Source organism: Rhinolophus sinicus, chromosome 16 (genome assembly GCF_057876585.1).
Source record: "Rhinolophus sinicus isolate RSI-liver-muscle chromosome 16, RSI-T2T, whole genome shotgun sequence".
In the NCBI taxonomy this organism is placed as follows: domain Eukaryota; kingdom Metazoa; phylum Chordata; class Mammalia; order Chiroptera; family Rhinolophidae; genus Rhinolophus; species Rhinolophus sinicus.
In genome coordinates this window covers 190,152,228-190,175,062 of record NC_142516.1, presented here as the reverse complement: position 1 = coordinate 190,175,062, position 22,835 = coordinate 190,152,228, and the positions used below count along the sequence as shown (strand labels likewise).

At 40.4% G+C, this 22,835-nt stretch overlaps 1 protein-coding gene across 2 annotated transcripts in view; it reads right to left on the bottom strand.

The window, feature by feature from the left end:
* CSMD1 (CUB and Sushi multiple domains 1) overlaps nt 1–22,835 on the bottom strand; it is a 1,607,858-nt gene that overhangs the window by 1,291,363 nt on the left and 293,660 nt on the right. For both annotated transcript variants that reach the window (XM_074329288.2, XM_074329289.2), the window contains exon 2: nt 16,639–16,855. In XM_074329288.2, the coding sequence (XP_074185389.2) occupies nt 16,639–16,855 (217 nt within the window). The remainder of the gene's footprint in view (nt 1–16,638; nt 16,856–22,835) is intronic.

Sequence of the window (22,835 nt, the reverse complement as noted above, 5' to 3'; positions counted from 1 at the left end):
AGCGGATAATACAAATCACCAATATCAAAAATGAAAATGTACTTATCACCACAGATTCTACAGACCTTAAGAGGATTTCAAATAATGCTATTAATAACTTTTTTATTAACACATTTGATAAAAGAGATTAAGTGGATAATATGTAATTTACCAAAATTGACACCAGAAATAGAAAATCTGAATAATACTAAATTGAGAAAATATATCAATATTTTTTTTTTAATTTACAAAAGAAAGTCCAGACCAGATGTTTCTGTGTTGAAATTTGTCAAAAATAACACTAAAATTACACAAACTTTTTCAGAAAGAGAGGAAAAAGGAATACTGCCTTACTCAATTTTTGAGATTCCCCTAATGCTACAGTAAAACCTGAAAAAGATTCCAAAAAATAATGAATCACGCGTGTATAATACACAAAAATTCTTAGCAAAATATAACAAGTTGACCCCAATGATATATAAAATGATACTATCTTACGACCAAGTAGAGTATCCTAGAATGCAAGTTTGGATTAACATTTAAAAAAATAATCAGTGTAATTGACCATATTAATAGGAAAACTAAAAAGGTACCAACATTTCAATTAATGCAGAAAAAGCATTTGACAAAATTAAACGCTTATTCATAATAAAGCCCTCAGTAAAGTGATGATAAGAGAACTTCCTCACACTTATAAAGGGTATTCCAGTCGGGAGACAGAACTCGCCAGGAATTTGAATGGGGGAAAAGTTAATATAAACACGAATTAATTTCCAAGTAGGCTTCTTGAAGGAATTTATTAGATGAGCATTATTTTGTTAGTAGGCAGAAGATGAATTTGTTTTAATATTTGCACACTTCTATTTCTTATTACCCTGAATAAGTTTGAGTCTTTAATTGCCATCATCTGAACTATAAGAGTTTAGCATCTTACCTTAGTGAATCTTTTTGAGATAAAAAGGAATAATCAATAAGCAGAGAATTAACTACAAAGAAAAGTGATGAAATACAGATAAATTTAAAAGCACAGGAATAGCAGAAATAGAGAGCAGCCGTTTTCTTCAAGGCTGAGACCGAGTACCCAGGAAGGAAAGGAGATGGAGACAACCCTCCTGCCAGCCTCACCTGCAGGGCTTGCTGGGGAAGGTGTGTTGGGGTCCACAGTTCAGAGCTGTCAAACAGGGCAGTTCCTGCCCGAGTGCTGGTGAAACTTTCTGGCAAGCCACCCAACGGGGTGCCAGCAAAACCCTGGAGAATGATGTCCCTGGACACCTTCAGGGTGCTGACAGCCACAGGACACATCACAGGAAGGCAAGAGCCCATGGAACCAGCAGGAAAAGCTCCCTCCCATGGTGCCCCCGGGGCAAGGAGAGAGCTAGCATGGGGCACAGTGCCAGCTTCACAGAGGGGGAGAGAAAGGCAGATGTGGAGATGACAGAGGCAGTACCTCGGTCTCCGGCACAAACAACCTGGTAGCACCGGTCATTACCGCCCTCCTGTGGGTTCAGGCCAATGCCAGGATGCCCCCTTCACCACTTCTACACCAGACTGTGCTGAAGGTACCAGTCGTTCCAAAATGGCCCCCGAAATTAAAAAAAACAAAAAACAAAAAAAAAGCCGAAGAGAGAAACCACACTGCCCCTCTTAGCAGATAGGACTGTTCACTTCACACTGTTCACTTCACATTTTTAAAAAAATTCCCACGGGATCATCAAAACAGCTACTACAAGTAATAATTGAATTTAAGAAGGTCACAGGATACTAGGTTAACATAAAAAGAGCAATTATATTTTTACAAATGATGAAAAACAACGTCATCTGTAATAATAGCAAAACACTAAAAGTAGTTAGGAATAAATCTAATTTAACTTTTTCAGAGAGAAATGAAAGAAATGCTACATAAATGGAGAGATATTTTATAGTCATGTATTAGACAACTCTATTGCTAAAATGGCAATTTCCCCCAATTTATAGATTCAAAGCAATCCTAACCAAAATCTCAATGTGATTTTTATAGAATTTGACAAGCTGATTCTAATTGATTCTATGCAATGCAAAGGACCTACAGTAACCTAGGTCAAGAGAACAACGTTGGAGTACCTTCTCTAAGTGATTTCAAGACTGACTTACTGTGTGACTATAATAACCAGTACAGTAAAAAGACAAACAAATCAATGGCACAGAAATACTTCCTCACATAGATCAGAAACTGATTTTTCACAATAATGCCAAGTCAATTCAATGAGGAAAATAAAGTCTTTTCAACAAATGATATCCAGGCAGCTGAATATCTAATTGTTTAAAAAATGAGCATCAACCCTTACCTACTACCATAATCAAAAAAATAACTTTATAATAATTACAGCCTTAAAATAAAATAAAGAAAAGAAAAGTTCTGGAACAATTGGATATCCACATACCAAAAGATGAATTTATAACCTTAACTCTCATCAAAATGGAACACGGACCTACACTGACAAGCTAAAGCATTAAACTTTTAGAAGAAACGTAGAGGAAAACATGTGACATCAGAGTATGCAAACATTTCTAATATTTTGCAGGAAATCATAAAAAATGGAAAAATATTATAATTTGGACTTTATCAGGATTTAAAAAGTTTGTCATTCAAAATACACCGTTAAGAGAAGGAATGTGGGAGGTAGTATAACACACGTCAGTGGAAGAAGACTTTCACAGACACTTCTCAAAGGAAGAGCTTCCTGAATGACCCATAAGCACATAGAAAGATATTAACACCATTATTCACCAGGGAAATGCAAATTAAAACACAATAAGATAACACTCCCTTATATACCCACTAGAATGGCCAAAATTAAATGTAGTAAGTAAGTTGGGCTATTTACACCCTAGAGTTCTAATTCAGGAAACCCAAAGAGGTTTTCACAAAACCCGGGCAAATCCACTGCCTCATAATTATACAAATTTATTCCTTGAAAGAGACTAACCTGTAACTACACCACTGATATCATGACATCAAACCATATCATGGCTGCACAAGGTGACTAGGAAAAGCTGAGCTCGGTTCTGGAAGAACATCAGAGAGCTCATCAAATCTGGCCACTTGCAAACTGAAGTCCCTGAACCCTCGACGGTGTCCCGCCCCTCTGAGGACAGCGGTTCTGAGGCTGCCCCTGCTCATCACTCTGGAATCGCCAACAGATGGACTGACAAGGCTGTGATTGTTAATTAACCTTCCAGAGCACAGGTTGCAAGCTGCTGTTTCCCACACGCATTTCCTTTGGCCTGCACTGGGTTTCTTTTTTTTTTTTTTTTTTAATCAGAAATGAATGTCAGGCGGACAGAGGACCGGCAATGGGGGCCTGCCTAATAATACCAATGTGTCAACTTCCGCGGCCTTCACCACCTGCCTGCAGCCACTGTCCTTTCTTTCCCTTCAAACCTGAGTTCGGGCTCTCCAATCATCCGTTGGCCCCAGCTCCAGGCAAACAGACGGTGCCACCCTCACCAGCCTCGTCTCCCGAGAGCTCTGTGATTACCTGGGTCCACAGAGACCTAGGGCAGACAGGGAGGTGGCAGGACCCACCCCCCTAGAGACCGGCCTGCCATTACCTGGCACTCATTAAATCACCAAAATGGTGGCCTGACACCCCAGCCAGAACAGAGTGGACATTCTCAGACCAAACCCATGCGGCTTTCCCATGGAAAAGCAAAGCCTCCCCAGCAGGACCTGGGTCCAAGGACACAGCCGGCTGACTCCGGACCCCAGGCTCAACAGGCAGACCTGGGAGATACTGCGGGGTCCCTTCCAGATGACCCCAAACAAAAAGTCACACCTGTTTGCAGGTGGAGGGTCTTGTCTCCAATCTGCAGAAAACAGAGAAGCGCAATACAGTAGAGCCCGGTAGCACGAGGTGGGCCTCTAGCCGGGCACCTCGGCCTTCGTGGTGGACACGGCTCTCCAGAGAGAACTGGTCAGTCACTGCACCTCACGCAGGAGGTGGAGGGACACAGAACGGAAGCCAACCTGCGCTACGCGCTCCACCCGGCACTTACTTGCATCCTCAGGCCGGCTGCTCCTCCCCAGCTGCCAGGTGTCTCCAACTGGTCCCAGAAGACCGCCTCGCCTGCTCCTGGAGCCTTTTCCCTGGAGGGCAGCCTCGGGCTTTGTCCTCCTTCGCCAGCACCCTGCGATGGGGCCTGAACGTGTCCTGTCTGGAACACGTGGGGTCACCCGCTGGCTGGTCCCTGGTCCCTGGTCCAGGTACGGAGCGTGGGGTTCCCAGGAAGGCAAACGGTGCAAGGTTGGAGCCTGCAGAGCCACTGGGTGAGGACGTGCGGGTCCCCATGGAGGGGCCAAGAGGAAGGGCTGGGCTCGCTGAGCGTCAGGGGCCTCTGAGAACCGGTGCGGAACCGGTGCAGACGTGCGAGCGCTACCACGCCGCTCTTCCCACAGTAAGCGGGACACCTGAGGAGTCTGGGAGCGCTCCGGGTGGTTTGCACTGCATCTTAAGGGGAGGGCTCTCACAGTGAAGCCACAATTGGAAAGTGCTGCTGACCAGTGGGAAGGGCCAGCCCCAGTGGGCAGGGCCCACGTTCTCTCGTGGCAATGGTGGGTGGGAGCCCAGCAGCACGCGCTGCCTGCAAAGTTGGCTGCAATATTCACTAGTGCCTTACACCTGGTCTCACTAACTAACGTTCCCTGCCCGACTGCAGCAGGCCTGCGACTTGTGACCCGTGTCTAGTGTGCGCCAGGTGAAGAGGATCTACGTGAAAATAGGGCCTCCCTCGCCTGTCCTGTTCATGCACTTCCAAGGGGGGAGGGGCTGCAGTTCCGGCACGGGGAACTCTGTTTAAAATTGAAATGTGATCACGGAAGATGACAGCGATTGTTATGATTGAACAACTCATAATGAATGGAGTTTATCACCATGACTTTATTCTTTATTCAAGTTGTTTCCTCTGTACACGATTGAGCTCACAGGCAAATAGGAAAGCTGGCAGGGCCATTTGGAAAGAGACAGTGTTCTTAGGTTAGGGGCCAAACAGGAAGCCACAGGTGAGCACTTAGCAAAGACAGAAGCCTGCCAGGGAACGTGGGAGGAGGGAGCTCCGTGCTGCGCCACGTAGCGGGGCATCCCGCCCAGCACCGCCACGCCACCCGTGGCTTAAGCACTGCCTGCAGTCCAGTCGCCTCCGGAGGCTGTTGGTCTGCCTTCACGGTGGCAGTTCCCTTCATGCCCCTCCGTCTTTTCAACCATGCCCTTTTGAGAATTACGCTTCTAGCTTTTCTCAAAAAACTGTGCCTTTGGCTTGTCATCTGGAATGGAAATGGACACACATGCCTGTCATTTAGAAGATGCATGTGATACAGAAATGAAGGAGTCACGAACATACAACATCTGTAGAGAATAACGTGTCTATCCATCACCATCTCCTTAAAAAGACCTGCATAATGTTTTCTCCTAAATCATGAAATACACTTCTTATACTATATTGCAGAGTGCCTACAGGGGGTGAAGTTCCAACGTAAAGAGTAACTGATCTTTTCAAAGTCCCTATCTGACCCATACATTAATTTGTAAACAGTTAACTGTTGGAAGGTGTCTCCAATTCAATTAGCATAAATTAGGAGTGCAAATGTAGTAAACACTCTCAAGGATTCCACCATTGTAAACAATGTCCCACTCCCTTCCCACCCTGCTGTCACTTTTCAAAGCCTAATTCTACTAGATTAATAAAAAAGCACTACATGAACCAAGCACGAGCTTTTTAGAAATATCTACTCTAAAAAGTGTTCTCTTATGCATGTGCACATTGTCGTGTGGGGAGGCCTGCGGGGTCTCTAGTCCCGCTCCCCACATAAGAAAGCAGGACATGGTGAGGCCAAAAAGGAACACCCACGGAGCCATAGGTAGGGGAGTCATACCACTATGGTCTCACTGGAGGCTGGGTTGGAGACACAGGAAGCAGGAGCCACACTGTTCGAAACTCTCACTGCGCCACTTGCAGGCTCAGCCACCATCTCCTTGCTAGGCCCCATTTTCTGCTAGCATAGCCACAGCAGTTATATTAGTGGCCAATGGCTCACTGGTTACAGCCGATGGCCAACTAGCCACAGCTGATGGCCATCCAATCACAGTTGATGGCCATTTACTACCTGCGCCAGCAACTTTCTATGTGAAGCCGAGAGTCTGGAAACTGCTTTCTGGGGCTCTGTCCCCACACACATAAACTTTGAAAACCATGAAACCTAAACGAGGAAACATAGTGGTGAATGTATGTCATATTCAGGACGCGCTTGGTACATGTTAGATGGAACAATCGTGGACCTGTACGAATTGACATTATGAGCAGAGGAAATGTCATGGAGGGTCCACATATATATGTAGCTGGAGAGAAGCTAAGAAGCTGTTTCTTTTAGGAAGACATTTTTAGAAACTTTCAAGAGGCCCAGGTGCTATCAAGTTCAACTAGCCTCTTGGTGCTGAGAGGGAAGGTTACAGGTTGTAAGCGGTGTTCGCTGGTGTTCTTTTCTGCCCACTCCTTGATTCTCCTTCTCAAACTGAACACAGGCCCTATTCCTGGGAACTGTTTCATTAGAGCAGGGAGCTAGAACACAGATTTTCTTTTTGTATGAGTGATTTCTAAAGGCAAAAGGCACAGATGCTAGTTACAAAGTATATGGAAGTAAGTCGTAGTCAAACAACAGTGATAACCCCACAGCTTCTGTTGGAGGGTTTAGAGTGGGATCAATACAATCTTTGAGCTTGGGAGGTTGTGCTGAGAATAAAGTTCAGAGAGAAAATTGCCTGATCTTCAAGCGATTGTTAGAAGGAAGCCAACGAGAGCTTGGCTCAGGGCTGGAAGCCAAAGAAATCCAATTTGGGTCAGAGACCTTAGGGGCAAGGTTTGGAAGGCACGACGCCAGATCCTTCTGCGGAAATTCACAGGCAGGCTGCCCTCCCCACTCATGCACAGACTCTCCCCTCTCTACCGCACCCTCCAGGCCGAGGGCCCACTAAAGAGAAGATGTGAAGGCTTTATTCACGTGTATCTACAAACCTGGAGCTGGGGCAGACGCCTGAATTCTGCCGTTGTTAATACTGCACATTTTAAGAGATGCGATGGAAGCCAAAAACGTGAGGTTTAGGAAAGAGGGACCAATATTTCTGCTTCTGGAAGGCTTATTTGAAAGTTCTCTAAATGTAAAGGCTTTGGACTGTGATACACTTAATTGCTTATACAGTTTTTCTTTATATACTATTGACTAGTTAAATGAACCAACTCATAAAACGTCTAAATTCAAAATTACTCCAGAATAACAGTAGCATTTTGAAAGTTTGAAATAAGATTCTTTCTAAAGTAAATATTTGTCTTTTTAATTATTTTTAGAGCATTCAGATACAAAGTAAATCATATTTATATGTGAAAGGAGGAGTAAAATAATAATTGTACTGAAAAAAAATAGTTTTAGGTTCTAAGTTAGAGTGTAGTCCTTTATTCTTTTAATTTTGTGATTTCAAGGTGTACCACTAGCACATCTGTGTGTGTAACAGTCATTACTTTAGATTGATTTTGTAAACAACTAAGGTCCAACTGTTCAATTAAAACACCCTCGTTAGTGCATTTTTAAGTACTTAGTTTCTGTGCAGGATAGAAGGATAAATCAACATAGGTTTTGCTATCCAAATACTTAAAAGGGGGGTAGGGAACAAAAAGTAAATCTTAAACATAAAAATCATTCAAGTACAAAGCTGGTCCTCCACATAAAGTTCATTTAAAATCTTGGCAGCCCTAACAGACCTGGTTATTTATAGCCCCCTATTAGTATGGACAGCTTCCCAGTAAGCCATTTTAACAAACTGTGTTTGCAGATTCACTATCATGAAGAATCATAAAAGTCAATTAATGTCTTACTAACTTTTTGTCACTTTATGTTCCTTACTGACTTTTTGACACTTTAAGTTTCTTTGCCCAGAAATCAAGGACTAAAATAATAATAATAATAATAATGATTAAAATAGTAATTGTAGTAGTAGTTTTATTTCCTTTTGAGAGGAAATGTAAACATGATTCTTGGTGAGATCTGATTATTCTGACGACTGTGGAGACCCCATTTCCTTGCTAACACAATCCTTCCAGTGACAGCATCATTTCTGTCCCAGTCAGTTTCTCCATCTGCCCGGCAGAGGCACAGCTCAGTCTCAGTGAGTTCCGCTTTACCTCTCAGCTTGGGGCCTCGAATAGAAAGCAGTGTAGCAATATATAGGTATAGGCACAGATATGGATGCTTATAGCGCCCGCTGGTTTTATAGACATGGCTTATGGCTGTAAATCAGAGGCTTTCGCCCTAGGCATAAATGACATGTTGAGGCAGACAAGTCTTGGCCATGTGAGTCTGTCCTGTGCATTGTGGGGCATTTATCAGCATTTCTGTATTGTACCTGCCGCATTCCAGTAGCACCACCACCCAACTGTGAAAACTGAAAATGTCTCCAACCAGTGCCAAATGTCACCTGGGACATAAAATCACCACTGGTTGAGAAATACTGATGTAATATAGATATAGATTATAGATAGATGATGATAATAGGTAGATAGGCAGATAGATAGATAGATAGATAGATAGATAGATAGATAGATGATAGATAGATGATAGATGAGAGAGAGATTGAGAGGTAAACATTGAGATATAGAAAGAAACAGACAGAGATAGACATAGATACAATTGTCTCTACAAGAATTCCATAGACAGAGCATATATACTACTCACACACACACACACAAATATTAGAAAATCCTCTTCTACACCTTGACCTGTCAAGCACTAATATAGCCACGCTTTTTCTGGACTAAGGCAACATTGTATCGTGATTAAACTTAACAAGGGCTAGAAGGGAGTCCCCTAGGAGGCCTCAGGATGGGTAGGTGCTGTTATTCCTCCCCCGACAGCACCTGTTGAAATCACGACAGTGTGTTGCAGTTACATAAGGAAAGGATTCCTGAATTCCCACCATCATCCACAATTCCACTGATGGTGTTTTATAATGAGTTGTTACATATCATTTATTAGTTATCATTTAAAATGTTGAAAGAAATTGGTCACTGAAATTGCATTTATTTTTAATGTAAAATGTAGTGAGAGATCTTTTCATATCAGCAAATAAAGATCTCATTCATTATTTCTACTGGTACATTGTATTACATACATCCTCTAATTTACTTAACTAGTATCTTTGAACAATAAACATTCTTGAATTGTTAAAATATTATCAAAATGCACCATAAACATTCCTTTACATGTATTTTGTCATATTTGAAGGTATATTTGTAGACAAAACTCTTAGCATAGCCTTGCTGAATTAGTTTATACACAGCTTTTAAATTTGAGAGAAATTTCAAAATTTCTATCTAAAACTAATTGCAGTGATTTAGATTCCTAGCAAAAAGACATGACGGCATTTCCCAACACCCTCAAAAACTCTGAGTTATCAAAAATTTCAGTTTTGCCATTCAGAATGGTAATATACTATTGTTTTAATATGCTTTAAATCTACTTATTGCTATGAATTTCTTATACTTGAATTCCTTGTTCACATTTTTACCTGCTTGTCAATTAAATGTTTTATTTCATTACATCTTACAAATTAAAGACATCAGCTCTTTGTCTTTCATAACTACTGAGAATAATTTTTCTCAATTTGTCATTGGGATTTCTTCAGTCATTTTCCTCATGATTTCTAAATTATGTGTATTAAATAATGTTTTAGTGTTTCTATTATTCCATATTCATATTTAAATTGATGATCCAAAATATTTATTTCATTATAAGTAGTAAACACAAGGTTTTATATTTTATAAAATTGTATCTACATTCAGGATCCCATGACCAACACACAAAATGTCTGTTGAAAATAAAGTTCTGTTACAAATTATCTCTTACTCTTGTTTATCTGTTCTCTTTCTGAATCTCTGAATGCCTTTTCTTATGTCTGCATTTGTAGAACAGAAATGCCCTAGGAGTTGGGACCTTTTGAACATTACCAAGCACATATATTTATGATTATCCAAAAGGCTTTTCTGCCTATATTAATATGTTTTGCTACTTTTAGAATGGCCAAGATATTGAAATGAACCATCAATGTTTGGCTACGACAGGAAATACCACCACACTATGAAAAGGTAGTGCTCAGAATACAAATACATGCTAAGATTTGCTTCTAGTATTTCAAACATATTCCTGCCTATCTCACTGAAATGCTTCATTATTTTATCTTTAGGATTTCTAATTATCAAGTTTAATCATTTCTGTTAATAAATGTGTTTTATGAAAAAATATACCTAGCTGTACTCAATAAAAGCTGAATATTAAAATCAGTTGGGGGAGAAATTTCTCTCTCTGTGTCCCTCTCTCTGTCTCTCTCTGTCTCTCTCTCTCTCTCTGTCTTTCTCTCTCTGTCTCTCTCTCTCTCTGTCTCTCTCTGTCTGTCTCTCTCTCTCTCTCTCTCTCTCTCTCTCTCTATATATATATATATATATATATATATATATATATATATATATCAATGTTTGGGACCCAGTCTCATCCTTAACTCTCATTTAATTGGCCCTCTCTTTTATCTAGCCAACAGTAGATATTTATCTTAAATAAATAAATAGATAAATAAATAACTCAACCTTACCCAATAACTACTTATCCTGCCTATGAGTTACTACTAATAATAATATAAAAGGTCCACATATGTTGAGAAAGGACATTTGAACGATGTATCAAAGAAAATTATTTTTTAATTCCATCACCTTAAAATATATATGTAGAATAGTGAACCTGGCTGCCACGCCCACCTAACAATGGGAACGGAATAGGTTTATATGAGAGGACCAAACACTGCCACTGTCCCCTCAGGGCTCTGCTGTGCCTGTCATCCTAAGGAATGACAACCTGTGTAATCAGGTACCTTAGCATTGGCTGGGCTCCTGGGCTTTGTCACTCTGAGACTCAGCCTTGTGCAGTGAGCTGTCCTTTTGCTTCCTCACCCCGGCTGCAAGGCCACATCTCTGGGGCCCTCCCTCACCAGGTGCTGGGCTGGTCATGTAGGTCATCCCTCCCAGGTGCCAACCCTGTGGCTGGCCTGATGGGACGAGGTCAAGGTATGTGTTGAGTGTCTATATGCAACTGCGGTCCCTATAGAAGCTTTATACACACTTCACCCTGCACTTATTGGAGCCTTAATTGAGGCATGAGTCACCAGACAAACTAAAAATAAAATGATGCCTTGATTTTATCTGACTACTGACCTGTAAATGGCTCCCTCAGGACCTCATACTGGCAAAGAGGGACAGTAAGGCAGAATTTAGACATTGCTAGATCTCTAATATAATCCAACACAACTGAAACCCCTTTTTAGCTCTTAAAAGTGGTCAAGTTCCCAACATCACCAGGTGTAGTTAATGTTATATAGATGTCTTAATATGAATGCATTTAAATGTTATCATGCTTTAGAGAAAAAAGTGGGAAAAGGGTGATATTGTAGCAAAACTCATGATTTCCTGCTTTTATTGGCCCTATCACATTCATCTCTAACCTCTTCATTATCATTAGAGCAGGAAATCAGAGGTAATCTTGTGGAAGGTAGACAGGGAGATAGAGTCGAGAGATCTGCCGAAGCTGTGTTCCTCGGCTTTGTATTCTACAATAATCATGGAATAATGCGTGTTGACCTTCCGTATGTGCAAGGCTCAATTGCCCTTCATAGGTTCACCCTTATTCACTTTTTGAGGTTATAATGAGACTGTTTTTCAAAGTTTGACATTATAATGTTATCATGGTTGGAAGCTGATGTCAACTTCAATCATTTTCTAACTTTGAGACAAACAAACACTACGTCAAATGTAGGGACCATCGGGCGGACAGCAGTCACTGTGTGGGACCAATAACTCGTGCTCGTCTGGAGGACAGAGTTCTGTTAAGTCATGTTGGGTCATACTCACAGAGGACGGAGAGGAGTGGCCTCGAATCAACAGTATTTTTTTTTTTTTTTTTTAAGTCAACTTCCAAAGATTTCTGATATTTTAAAGTCAACATGTCTGCATCACCAGAGAAGACACACTTTTGGCACATTGCTTGGTTTCAGAGGTATATGTTCTAGTTAACATTCTAGAACACAAAGACACACAAAGCATAGCAAGAGACCACTTCAGAGAAGGTGTGATTTCAAGGAGCACATACTCCAAAGTCTATGAAGCAGAGGGAGGGTTGAGGAGGGAGAGTTGATAAACATGTTCTCTACTAAGGTTAGGTCAAGGAACAGCCATACACCCATTCAACTAAGTAAGAAAACCCCCACAGCGCCACAGACTCAATGCTTCTGTCCCTTCCAAATTCATACCCCGGTCTCACAATTCAGTTTGTGAACTTGTTGCAACGCTGTTCCTAACCTTTTTTAGATATCAGAGGAATTAGTCATTATGAATTTGTACCAACTTGACAATCATATAACTAAGTTTACTATTTGGAAGTGCTGAAAAGGCTGCGTGAAAAAGTTAGATGACCTGAACTTTTTGCCAACAATTCATGGCTCTTGCATCACAACAATGCACCAGCTCACATGACACTGTCTGTGAGGGAGTTTTTAGCCAGTAAACAAATAACTGGATTGGAACACCCTCCCTAATTACCTGATCTGGCCCCCAATGGCTTCTTTCTTTGCCTGAAGATAAAGGAAATATTGAAAGGAAGACATTTTGATGACATTCAGGACATCAAGGTATTACGATGACTGCTCTGATGGCCATTCCAGAAAAAGAGTTCCAAAATTGCTTTGAAGAGTGGACTAGGAACTGGCATCAGTGCACAACTTCCCAAAGGGAGTACTTCGAAGGTGACCATAGTGATATTCAGCAATGAAGTGTGTAGCACTTTTTCTAGGTTGAGTTCGTAAACTTAATTGTCAGACCTCATATGATGAAATTCTAACCTCCCATGTGACGGTGTTAGGAGGTGGGGCCTTTGGAATTAATGACATGATAAGAGGCTAAGAGGCCCGAGAGAGCTCCCGCAGTCATGTGAGGACATAGGGAGAAGACAGCCATCTGTGACCTCGGAAGAGGGCCCTCATTAGACACTGAGTTTGCAGCACCTTGACTGAGACCTCCAGCCCCCAGAACTGTAAGAAACAAGTATCTGTTGTTTATGAGCCACCTGGCCTATGGTATTGTCACAGTGGCCCAGAGGCACTCAGATGCAGAGGGAACAGATGCCAGAGGTGGGCGGCCAGAAACATAGTTTGCAGTCGAATTCCAGAGTTTCTTGACTCTCAGGGTTAAGTTCACTAGACATGTTCATCTTACTAGCAAAGCAGAAGGGAGATAGGGCTGTAGCGAATGTTTCCAGGTTACAGACGGGCGAGCTAGGGCAGGAATGCTGCCCTGCTGGTCAACCAGTGTGTCTCGGTCACCCACAACCTACCGTACAACAGAGGTCTCCATTGGGGCGTTTCCTGACAGGCCCACAGCAGGTTGTGGTGAAGGAAGGGATGTTGAAAAACAAAAGCGTTTAGGGTTTTGTGACGACCTGGTTGGGGCTCCGTGGGGACTGGAGAAGCAAGGGAAGGTGCAGAGGCAACAGATACCAGAGACTCTAAAACAGCCACATATGGAAGCTTACGGAAACAAGTGGATTTAGTTGTAAGTAACTCAAAGAACAGTGTTCTAGTTCTAATTTTGAGTCACAAGTTTTTTCTTGTGCTTACGAGAAGTCTTAATTTACCTCTCAAATCTACATGTTAAAATTTAATGCACTGATAGAGGCACAACTCATATACGTGTTTGTGTTTTTTAGTATAATAAACCCAAGAGGATAACACAAATTGTGCATTTTTTCCCTTTAAAGATGTTTGTTCAAATAGGATAAATAACACGTTCTTCAGTTTAGATCAAGTTACAATGAAAACATCAATAAGTCTAACCTCCAAATGCCATGTTTTGTTAATTGGGGATTAAATATAAATAAAGCTTATGCTATTTAGAAAAAAAATCTCTATTTTCTTATAATAAAATGCCCGCGTTGTTCCACCAAACAACTATTTTATTTTTGTCAGTGCACATTTGGAGCTACGGAAAACAGCTTTAGTGCAGCAATAAAACCACAGCAGACCATGACAATCTAAGTAATAACTTTTATGACAGCTCAGCGGATCTGCAGCTCACACATCAATCCTCTCACAAAATTACCTGGGTGTGAATTCCAGAGCTGCTTTAAGGGTTGTGACTTAATTGTGTTTGAGAAGTAAACAACTGTTCCAACATAAATGGCAAACAAATAGCATTAATGTCTTCCATTAATTAAAATTTGATACTACTTATAACTACTCTGCCCATCAACTAATGTTGAAATGTTGCAACTTTGTCATGTGTTTGCTCTAACACGAATATTCCTATTTCACATCATTATTTATTCAAAGAGTTGTGAGTAAAGGCCCATAACAGTCCTTAGAGGAACTCTGATTCTGATATGCTTCACCTGTTTGTGTTAAAATACCTAGAACAGTAACTTCTGGGAGCTACCACCCACAGAACATCCACACAAAAAGGCATTCCGGGTGTGGAGGTAGAGGGGGGACTTGTACAACTTAGTACAGAGACAAGAGCACCTTCCTTAACTAAAGTACAAGAACAGGCAGAAATACGGCGTATTTGTTCTCTGTCTCAAAGGAAAAATATAGGTAACTCAGTCATTCATCCACACCCAAGCAGTCTCCCTCTTAGCAGCCCTCCTTCATTCTGTACTAAACCTAAGCGAGCAAAAGAACCGTGATGTCATCCACATAACTCACCAATACTTATATAGCTCTCTGAGACACAGGCATCAACTTATATGCTATCCACTGGCACCTCAGCATAAAACACAATGAATCTAATGGTCTAACCTCAGTATTTCCACTACACATCCTGTTATAACACCGAGAATGGCAGGGAGGCTGTTTCATACACTGTAGAGTTATTAACATTTAAAGTGATCATAGTATTACCATAGGAATATCAGAAGACAGTAAATTGTTTAAAGTCAGGCAGTTAATCAAATTAATATTTAAGACAGTTTTCCTTTAGAATAGGATAGAATTATAGGAAATGAAAATATGGATCAAGAAGTATTTCTTAAGAGTACGTACTTACTAGGCATTTTTTTAAAGTGGAAAAAGACAGAATGACTTTTAACATGGAATCATGTGCCTTGACTTTTGAATAAAATAGATTCTCTCTTTTGTTTTTTGTCATAACTTTTTGAAGTCTCTATTACAATTATTTCTATATTACAATATATCACTGTTCTCTAAAAGCATCATTTATTTGGAATAAAAACTAATAAATAACAAATATTTGGAAGAGCAGAAAAGAGAAATTGCATCAAATTAGCCAGGATTGCATATGTAGCTACTATGTCCCAACATCCAAATGTAGGACCATTCATGTTAGAGGAGAGAGGAAGTTTACTTAATTCATAAGTGAGGTAGCAGCCATGTGCAATATATGACAGAAAGGGAGATGGGAAAGTGTTTCTAAAAACAAACAACAGACATGATAGGTGACCCAGAGAAAACTAGGTGCTTTATATTTGAAAATGTATCAAGAACATGCAAGTAAAATATATTTGGAATATATTAATACTTGTAGTATATGAACTATATAGCTAGTCTATGTTTACATATTAACTAGATGTACAAATATCATTATATGTTTTGGTAGTTAGAGACTTTTCTCAATCCACAAAGTCATGATAAAATATATGATTTGTGCGTGTTACTGCTAAGTATTAGCATCTATACCATTTTATTTACCTAAACACTAAAAAACACTACAATTTCTTCTGCCTACTGTGAAACTTTCTACAAGACTATGTATTCAAAAAAATTAAACTCTAAGTAATGCAGAATTTAAAACCAGATGAAAAAGCCTTATTTGCCATATATGTATGTATTTAAATATGTCCATCGGTTGAGCTAAGAAATTCCAATTTATTTGAAAGGGATATACTTCTTTCTTTTGCCAAATTAAAAATATATATATATATAGCTGTATGAGTGCAATCTTTTTTTTTTTTTTTTCATGTTGCTAAATGAAAAAACATAATTTAAAAAGCATCCTAGAAATACTTTTCTGTATTCATGGTAAAAATCATACATCAACAGAGAAAACTAATGGGGAACGGAATATGTTATGATTGTGTAAAACAGAATTCCAAACAGTGCAATTTTCTTTCATGTTTTACCCCACCCACCTCCTGTGTTCTTTTTATTGAATGTTTTCTATGACAATATAAAGGTTGCTTTTGTTGTTCTCTGAATTGTACTCATGCATTTATTATTACGCTTTTTCTCTCAAATCCACAGTGGCTTAAAAACAATGGGGTATTATAATGTCACTTAAATTGCCTCAACAATACAGATATTGAACAATTTGATGTCTATAAATGAACTCAGTGATTGTTTTCAATAAGAAGTTATGTTTTTAACTATTGAAAACAATTGTGCAGAAATCTACAGCCTTTACTTTTTCTTTACAGTACCTAAAATTTATTTTCTGATAATGAAATTCAAATATTACTTCCCAATATGTTTCAGAATCTGAGCAGGTTGAACAGTGCTACCTAATCTATGAGAAGAAGAGCCAATACTTTACCTCACTTTCAGGTTCCCTTGTTGGAGCTGTCCATCGTAAATCGATAAAATATCAAAATCTTCTTCAAGAGCAAAGGTGTGAAATGACAACTGTATCCGATTGCGTTCTCCTGTGACCACGATCCAGGTGCAGTTGGCATAGTTTGGATAACCATGGGGAAACCCTGGGCTCTCAATGGTGCCGTTGGGACCCTGGACTAAGCCGCCACAGTTCTGACCTGAAAAAGGAAACACACAAAAAAATAGCACATTACTTTGGCTATCTTTAAACTATGATTTTTTTTTTCAATTTTCCAACCATGTTAGCCAATTTCTATGATGACTTATTTTGTGATCCTTCATGCACAGATATTGAATGATAAATATTAATAGCAACAGCGTTCTCCTGTGCTAAAAGATAGAGAATAAAAATTAAAAAAAAAAAAAAAAAAAACTGAAAAAAGGGTAAAAAAAGCAATATATGCAAAAACATTTGGAAATGCTTATCAGAAATTTGGGTAAACTTTTCTTTCTTTTCAAACACAGCTTCATTGATGTCACACCACCATATTTGTGAACCTTAGTGGAGTATCGTGTAAAAACACTGCCCACAAGTGCCTTGCTGGGGGAAACAAAGTTGACAGATAAATAACCGTATGAAAACTATACACTCACAGACACATATCACTATATCTAAATGACTGCAATCTGAAGTATTATGAATTAGGATAAACCACACTCAATATTCAAACTATCGTTTGTCAACTATGCTGACTGAAGTCCCACAAAGCCTAAGAATAAAACAAGACCGCAGGAATCTTATCCAGTTTAAAATAAAAGATGCAAAACAAGATAAATTAAATTATGCAAAAATGAAGGAGCAGCCCAGGACAATAAGGGGCCAGTCCTTGGTGAAGGTCTAACGGGTCCACATGGGTGGAAGTTACTGTACGACGAAGGGAGATGCACGTCCACGTGAGGGTGCCATGGAAGAAGAGGCCGAGTCAGGGATGGACTAAACATGTTTAGCTTCCCTGTGCATGTTGGCAGGACACCCCACACTCTGCTCACCCTCTTATCCTGACTTCCGGAAGATAGGCGGAATGAGGGCTGCTCTTGTGTTCAACAGAACATGTGTGATACTATGGTTTATAAAGAAATATGTACTTGGTCTTATCCTCTCTGGCACAGAGCTCCTCAAACCCTTAGAATTCCCTAAAGGATGAAAGCAACCAAAGTACCTTTCGTTACATTAATTAGGTGACTTTGGGACCTCACCTAAGGATGGGTGTTGGTTGTCAGTGGAGCTAACAGTGTCAGTACAGGGTTGGGACTTCTGGTCCCACCCCGGCCTCTGGGAAGAGGAGAGGGGTGGAGGTTGAATCAGTCACCAATCAGTCACTTATTCATTGAGCCTGTGTAATAAAAAAGCCTCCATAAAAACCAAAAGTACAGGTCCTGAGAGCTTCCGGGTTGATGAGCAGCTAAAGTCCCTGGGCGAGGGGCACCCTTTCGCCACATCTTGCCCTACATATCACTTCATCTGGCTGTTAATTCATGCCCTTTAATATCCCTTGTCATGAACCAGTAATCTAGTGAATGAATGGGTTCCCTGAGTTCTGTGAGCCATTGTATCAAATCGATGGTACCCAGAACACAACTCACAACGTGGGCTTGCGATTGGCATGTGAAGTGGAGGGCAGTCTGGTGGGACTGAGCCCTTTACCTGTAGAATCTCATGCTATCTCCACGCAGATGGTGCCATAATTGAAGTGAGGAGTCCTGAACATTGGTTGTTGGTTGGTGTAGGGAAGACTTCCCCACCCCACAGGGGAATTGGGTGTAAAACCCAAACAACAGCATTATGGGGAAAGACGGGAGAGGCAGTTGAACACCACAGGGCACCTTAGCCACTGGGCAGGTTAGGACATGGGGCGAGCTGGGGAGTCCCAATAGCTGGTTCCAGGTTGCCTTTTTCCTTGGGATTCTGGGGTATTGACAATAACATCGGGCTTGTCTGGCTATTCTTGGATTTCAAGAGCAGTTCCAAGGAACAGGGCCCCAGGATTTCTTCAAGGACCTTCCTCTGAATGGGCAGAGTCTCGGAAATCAGTAACAGTCACACACTGAACCCACAAATTGTACTTCTACCATGAGACACACCCTGCACCCCTTCCTTCCCGACCTCACCCATCTGTCTCTGCCTCTCCTCATTCTTCATCCACCCTTTGGCTTCCAGGCTCCCTCCTTACCTGTTTCTCCCACCGCTTCTTCCCAGGTACTACGTCTTATACATCAGCCGATCGGCACAGGCTAATCGGGTCCCTGCTTTGTTTAAATGTGTTCTGTTCTGTTACCTCCGAGTGTGCCTGCCAGGGCTGTGCCTGGACCTACCAGGCTGCTGAAGCATGGCCCAGGCTCACGCCAGCACAGGTGGGTTTTCTGCACTGCCCTCATGAAGGCACGCTAACCATGTTAACTGTAGCTCCTCCCGTCATGGGAGGGGACAAAGGAACTCCTACCAGATGGTTCCAACACTTAATTTGTCTGAGGTTACCTATTCAGCGGCCCCTGGAAACTGTTCTGTTCTTTCTTAATCTGGCCACTTCCCACTGACAGGCCTAACGAGTTTAAATGCTTTGGTAGTGAGGACAGGAAGGACACCTTGGAGGGACCGAGACACCCCAGAGAACGGCATATAGAGCAAGCACTTGACTACAAGCATAGCCCCAGCTTTCCTTATTGAACTACAAACAGAACAGTATTTTCAACTATATTTTACACTTAAAATATTTCACTACAGTCGCTCTCAGTGAGCTCAAATTGCTCATAGCGACATTATCAAATGCTGTGGGAGTTTGCTAAATCTTCATAAAAAAGATTTAATGAAAGGGATTTATGAGTTTAAAGCCAAAGGACTAATAAGAAGCCCATTTTTCCACTACATTTAAATCTAACAATAACATTGTAACAAGTAGATATTAAAGCTGTGGGGTTTTGAAAGGCCTTTAAAAAGTAGTTTATCTGGTTTATCTAGCTTCACTTTAAATCAAAAAGTGAAGACTTGATTATAACTTGGAGGAAAAATAAATAAATAAACACACCAGAAAAAAAACAAAAACACAAAAAGCTAGCTGAAAAGTAGTTACTGTTATAGACCCATCATGGTGAATGGGATTATCAGATAGTAAGACATTCTTCAAGGAATGACATTTAGGCTATGTTTGCATACCAATTAGTACAGAGCATTTTGCACAAGTCACATTTGATCAGCAGATAGACTGTTAGAAACTTTGGGAACTGCTCAGAAGCTCTTAGACAAGTGACCCTCAAGCTTGGCTGCACAGTGCAATCAAGTGAGGGATTTTAAAAGTACCTACTTCTGAGCTAGATTCTGCTGTATGTGGCCTGGCCCCGAAATATCCAAGACAATCTTGAAGAACAAAACCGGAGGTTGTACGCTCCTTCTTATCACATCCTATTAAAAAGCTACAGTATTTCAGACAGTATTTAGTTGGTGCAAACCTAAAGAACCAATGGAAGAGAAAAGAAAGCCTCCAAACATTCCCACAGAGATGTAGACACTAGATTGATGACAAGCATGGTTCTGAGCAAAATAATGGTCTTTTCCATAGATGGTGCAGGATAATTAAATATCCAAATGGGAAAAGTAAATCTTGATCTCTGCTTTCCAATATGTACAGACATCAATTCCAGATGAATTGCAGACCTAAATGTAAAATGTGAAACCATAACTCTTCCAGATGGAAACAACGTAGAAAGAATTTATAACTGTGTGTTAAGCAGATTTCTTAAATACAACACACAAGTGACAGTGATAAAAGGAAAGAGTGAAAAGGAATGCCAAAAAACAGGACGCATTTGCAATACATGCATTCATCAGAGGACATATCTGTAATGTAATGAAGAAACCTCACAAACCAGTAAGGAAAAGGCAACACAATAGAAAAGCAATGATCGTAGGCAGCTGGAGATTTCTAGAACTGGAAAGAGACACACGCATCATAAAGTGGAAATGATTTAGCAGCCCCACCGTCACCTTTTCCCCAGGGCTGGGGCCCAGCTCTGCTTGCACCTGTCCTGGAGGGGTAAGGAAATAACATTTTGCTCTAAGAGAAAACAAAAACTGATTTCTTTGGTCTTTCTTTGTAGAAGCAACAACCCCACCTTTCAAATTTGTTCACTCCAAATAACTTTTGGTCCCACTAAGAAAATACGAATTTGCTGGCAATTTAGTCAGTGTCTCCTGACCCATGACAGTACCTGGACATTGACTTAAAAAAAAAGTCACATAAAAATAATCATTCATCTCAGCAATAGTCCTACAGGGTATGGACTGTAGTCCCCAGAGTAAGTACTGTTAACTTAAAACCTGTACCAATACTGAAGTGAAGCACACACCCTCAGTAACAATTACTTCAAAGCTGCAGAGCCCCACCATCGTCAGGGCCCACGTAAGGGTCATGCTCCCCAGCACAGTCACAAAAATAATGGCGGTCGCCACTTAAAATTCAGTTAAAATTATTCTCTCAATGGAAGTCCAAGGCTGTACAGTGAATATAATTAATGAATGCGAACAATGGACAGCTTACATCCTTCCTCAGCGCCAGAACGTAATCCAGGTATCATGCGAACGTATGCCTGAAGTAACAATTTCAATGGAAATGAATATTTCAGTTGAGCAAAATAAAGCCATAGATGAGTGTATGTAGACTGTACATGAAATCTGTACACATTGTCAGGTTTTTCATGCATTTTCACCCATGGGACCCACCGCCAGAAAATACCACGCAAAGTTTTGAGCCTGTCTTCCTTTATGATTTTTCCACTCGGTTCTTATATTCTAGTGGACACTTGCCCGCTGTAGAGAACTCTCGAATATTTTACAAATGTTTTCTTTTTAAATGGCTGCATCTATGTTTGATTGCAATGTTGGTATTAAACTCAGCTTCAAACAAGCAGATTATTTCAACTGGAAAACAGTTTTAATGAACAAAGTTCTAAATACTGTGATTATAATCATCCATTAGCACAATGCTCAACAGGAATCTGCTGTAAGTACATTTGTAAGTTATATTTCCTAAGGGCAATGAAGTAATCTGCAGCGTTTCACTCATAATTTTAATCTTTCGGTGAAAATTGTGTTGTTTTTTACAAGATTGAAAACTCAGTTTTTACTGAAGAAAATGTCTAACGGTCTTCTTTCCTCAAGTACTGAGGCAGGGAGTTACCTTACAATCAAACACCAAAGGATATATACATATATGTGTGTGTGTACATACAAATTGCATGTAAACCATAAATACATATCACACAGAAACACACAGAAACTTGTCCACATAGATACATTTTTACTTGATGTAATTCAAACAAACCACTATCTGAAAATTTGAATACATGCCGTAATTTAAAAAATTGGTGTCCAATATTATATATCAATTATACCTCAATGAAGCTGGGGGAACAAAAGAAATCAACATTTAAATCATCCAGCTCTTAAATACACCTTATGAAACACTCGGTTTATATTGGAAGTAATCAACCAAATGTTAGGTACAGGGGACTCATACAGGCTCAATTTAGTGTAGATTTCCACCCAATTCACAGCTTCAGATTCAGAAGTTTTCCAGCAGGCAATTCAATTCTGTCTTATATTTTGGAATGAAACGCTGTTTCCCAAATACGTTTTCACACATAATCTTAGTTGGCTATGACGGCACTTCCCTAATGGGGTTCTGTACCTACAGAAATGCAGATGAAAGTGAAGTGAGTGGTCCAGAGTTTTCCAGAGTGAAGTAGGATCTTCTGACACCAGACACTGGCATTTGTTCCCCCAAATCACAGCAGGGTCACCAGCAACAAGCACTATGAGAAGCACAATCCATCCTACACGGCCAGCACTTATCCAACCCAGTCTGTCACCACTAGCTTACACCGACAATGAAACAGAGATGGAGTTAGATGTTTAAGAACTCTCACTTCAGTCCTTCTTTATAACTAACCAGTGCCCACTGAAGGAAATAAAAAGTATAATGTATCATTTAAAAATGTAAAAGTCACTCACAATTCCATACCAAAGACAATTACTGCTATCACCCTACTGAACATTTTTCTGATCTATACTTTACACTTTTAAAATGATGTTGCAGTAACTGATGTATAATAAATATGTGAGCCATCTGTGTCGAGATTTATCTG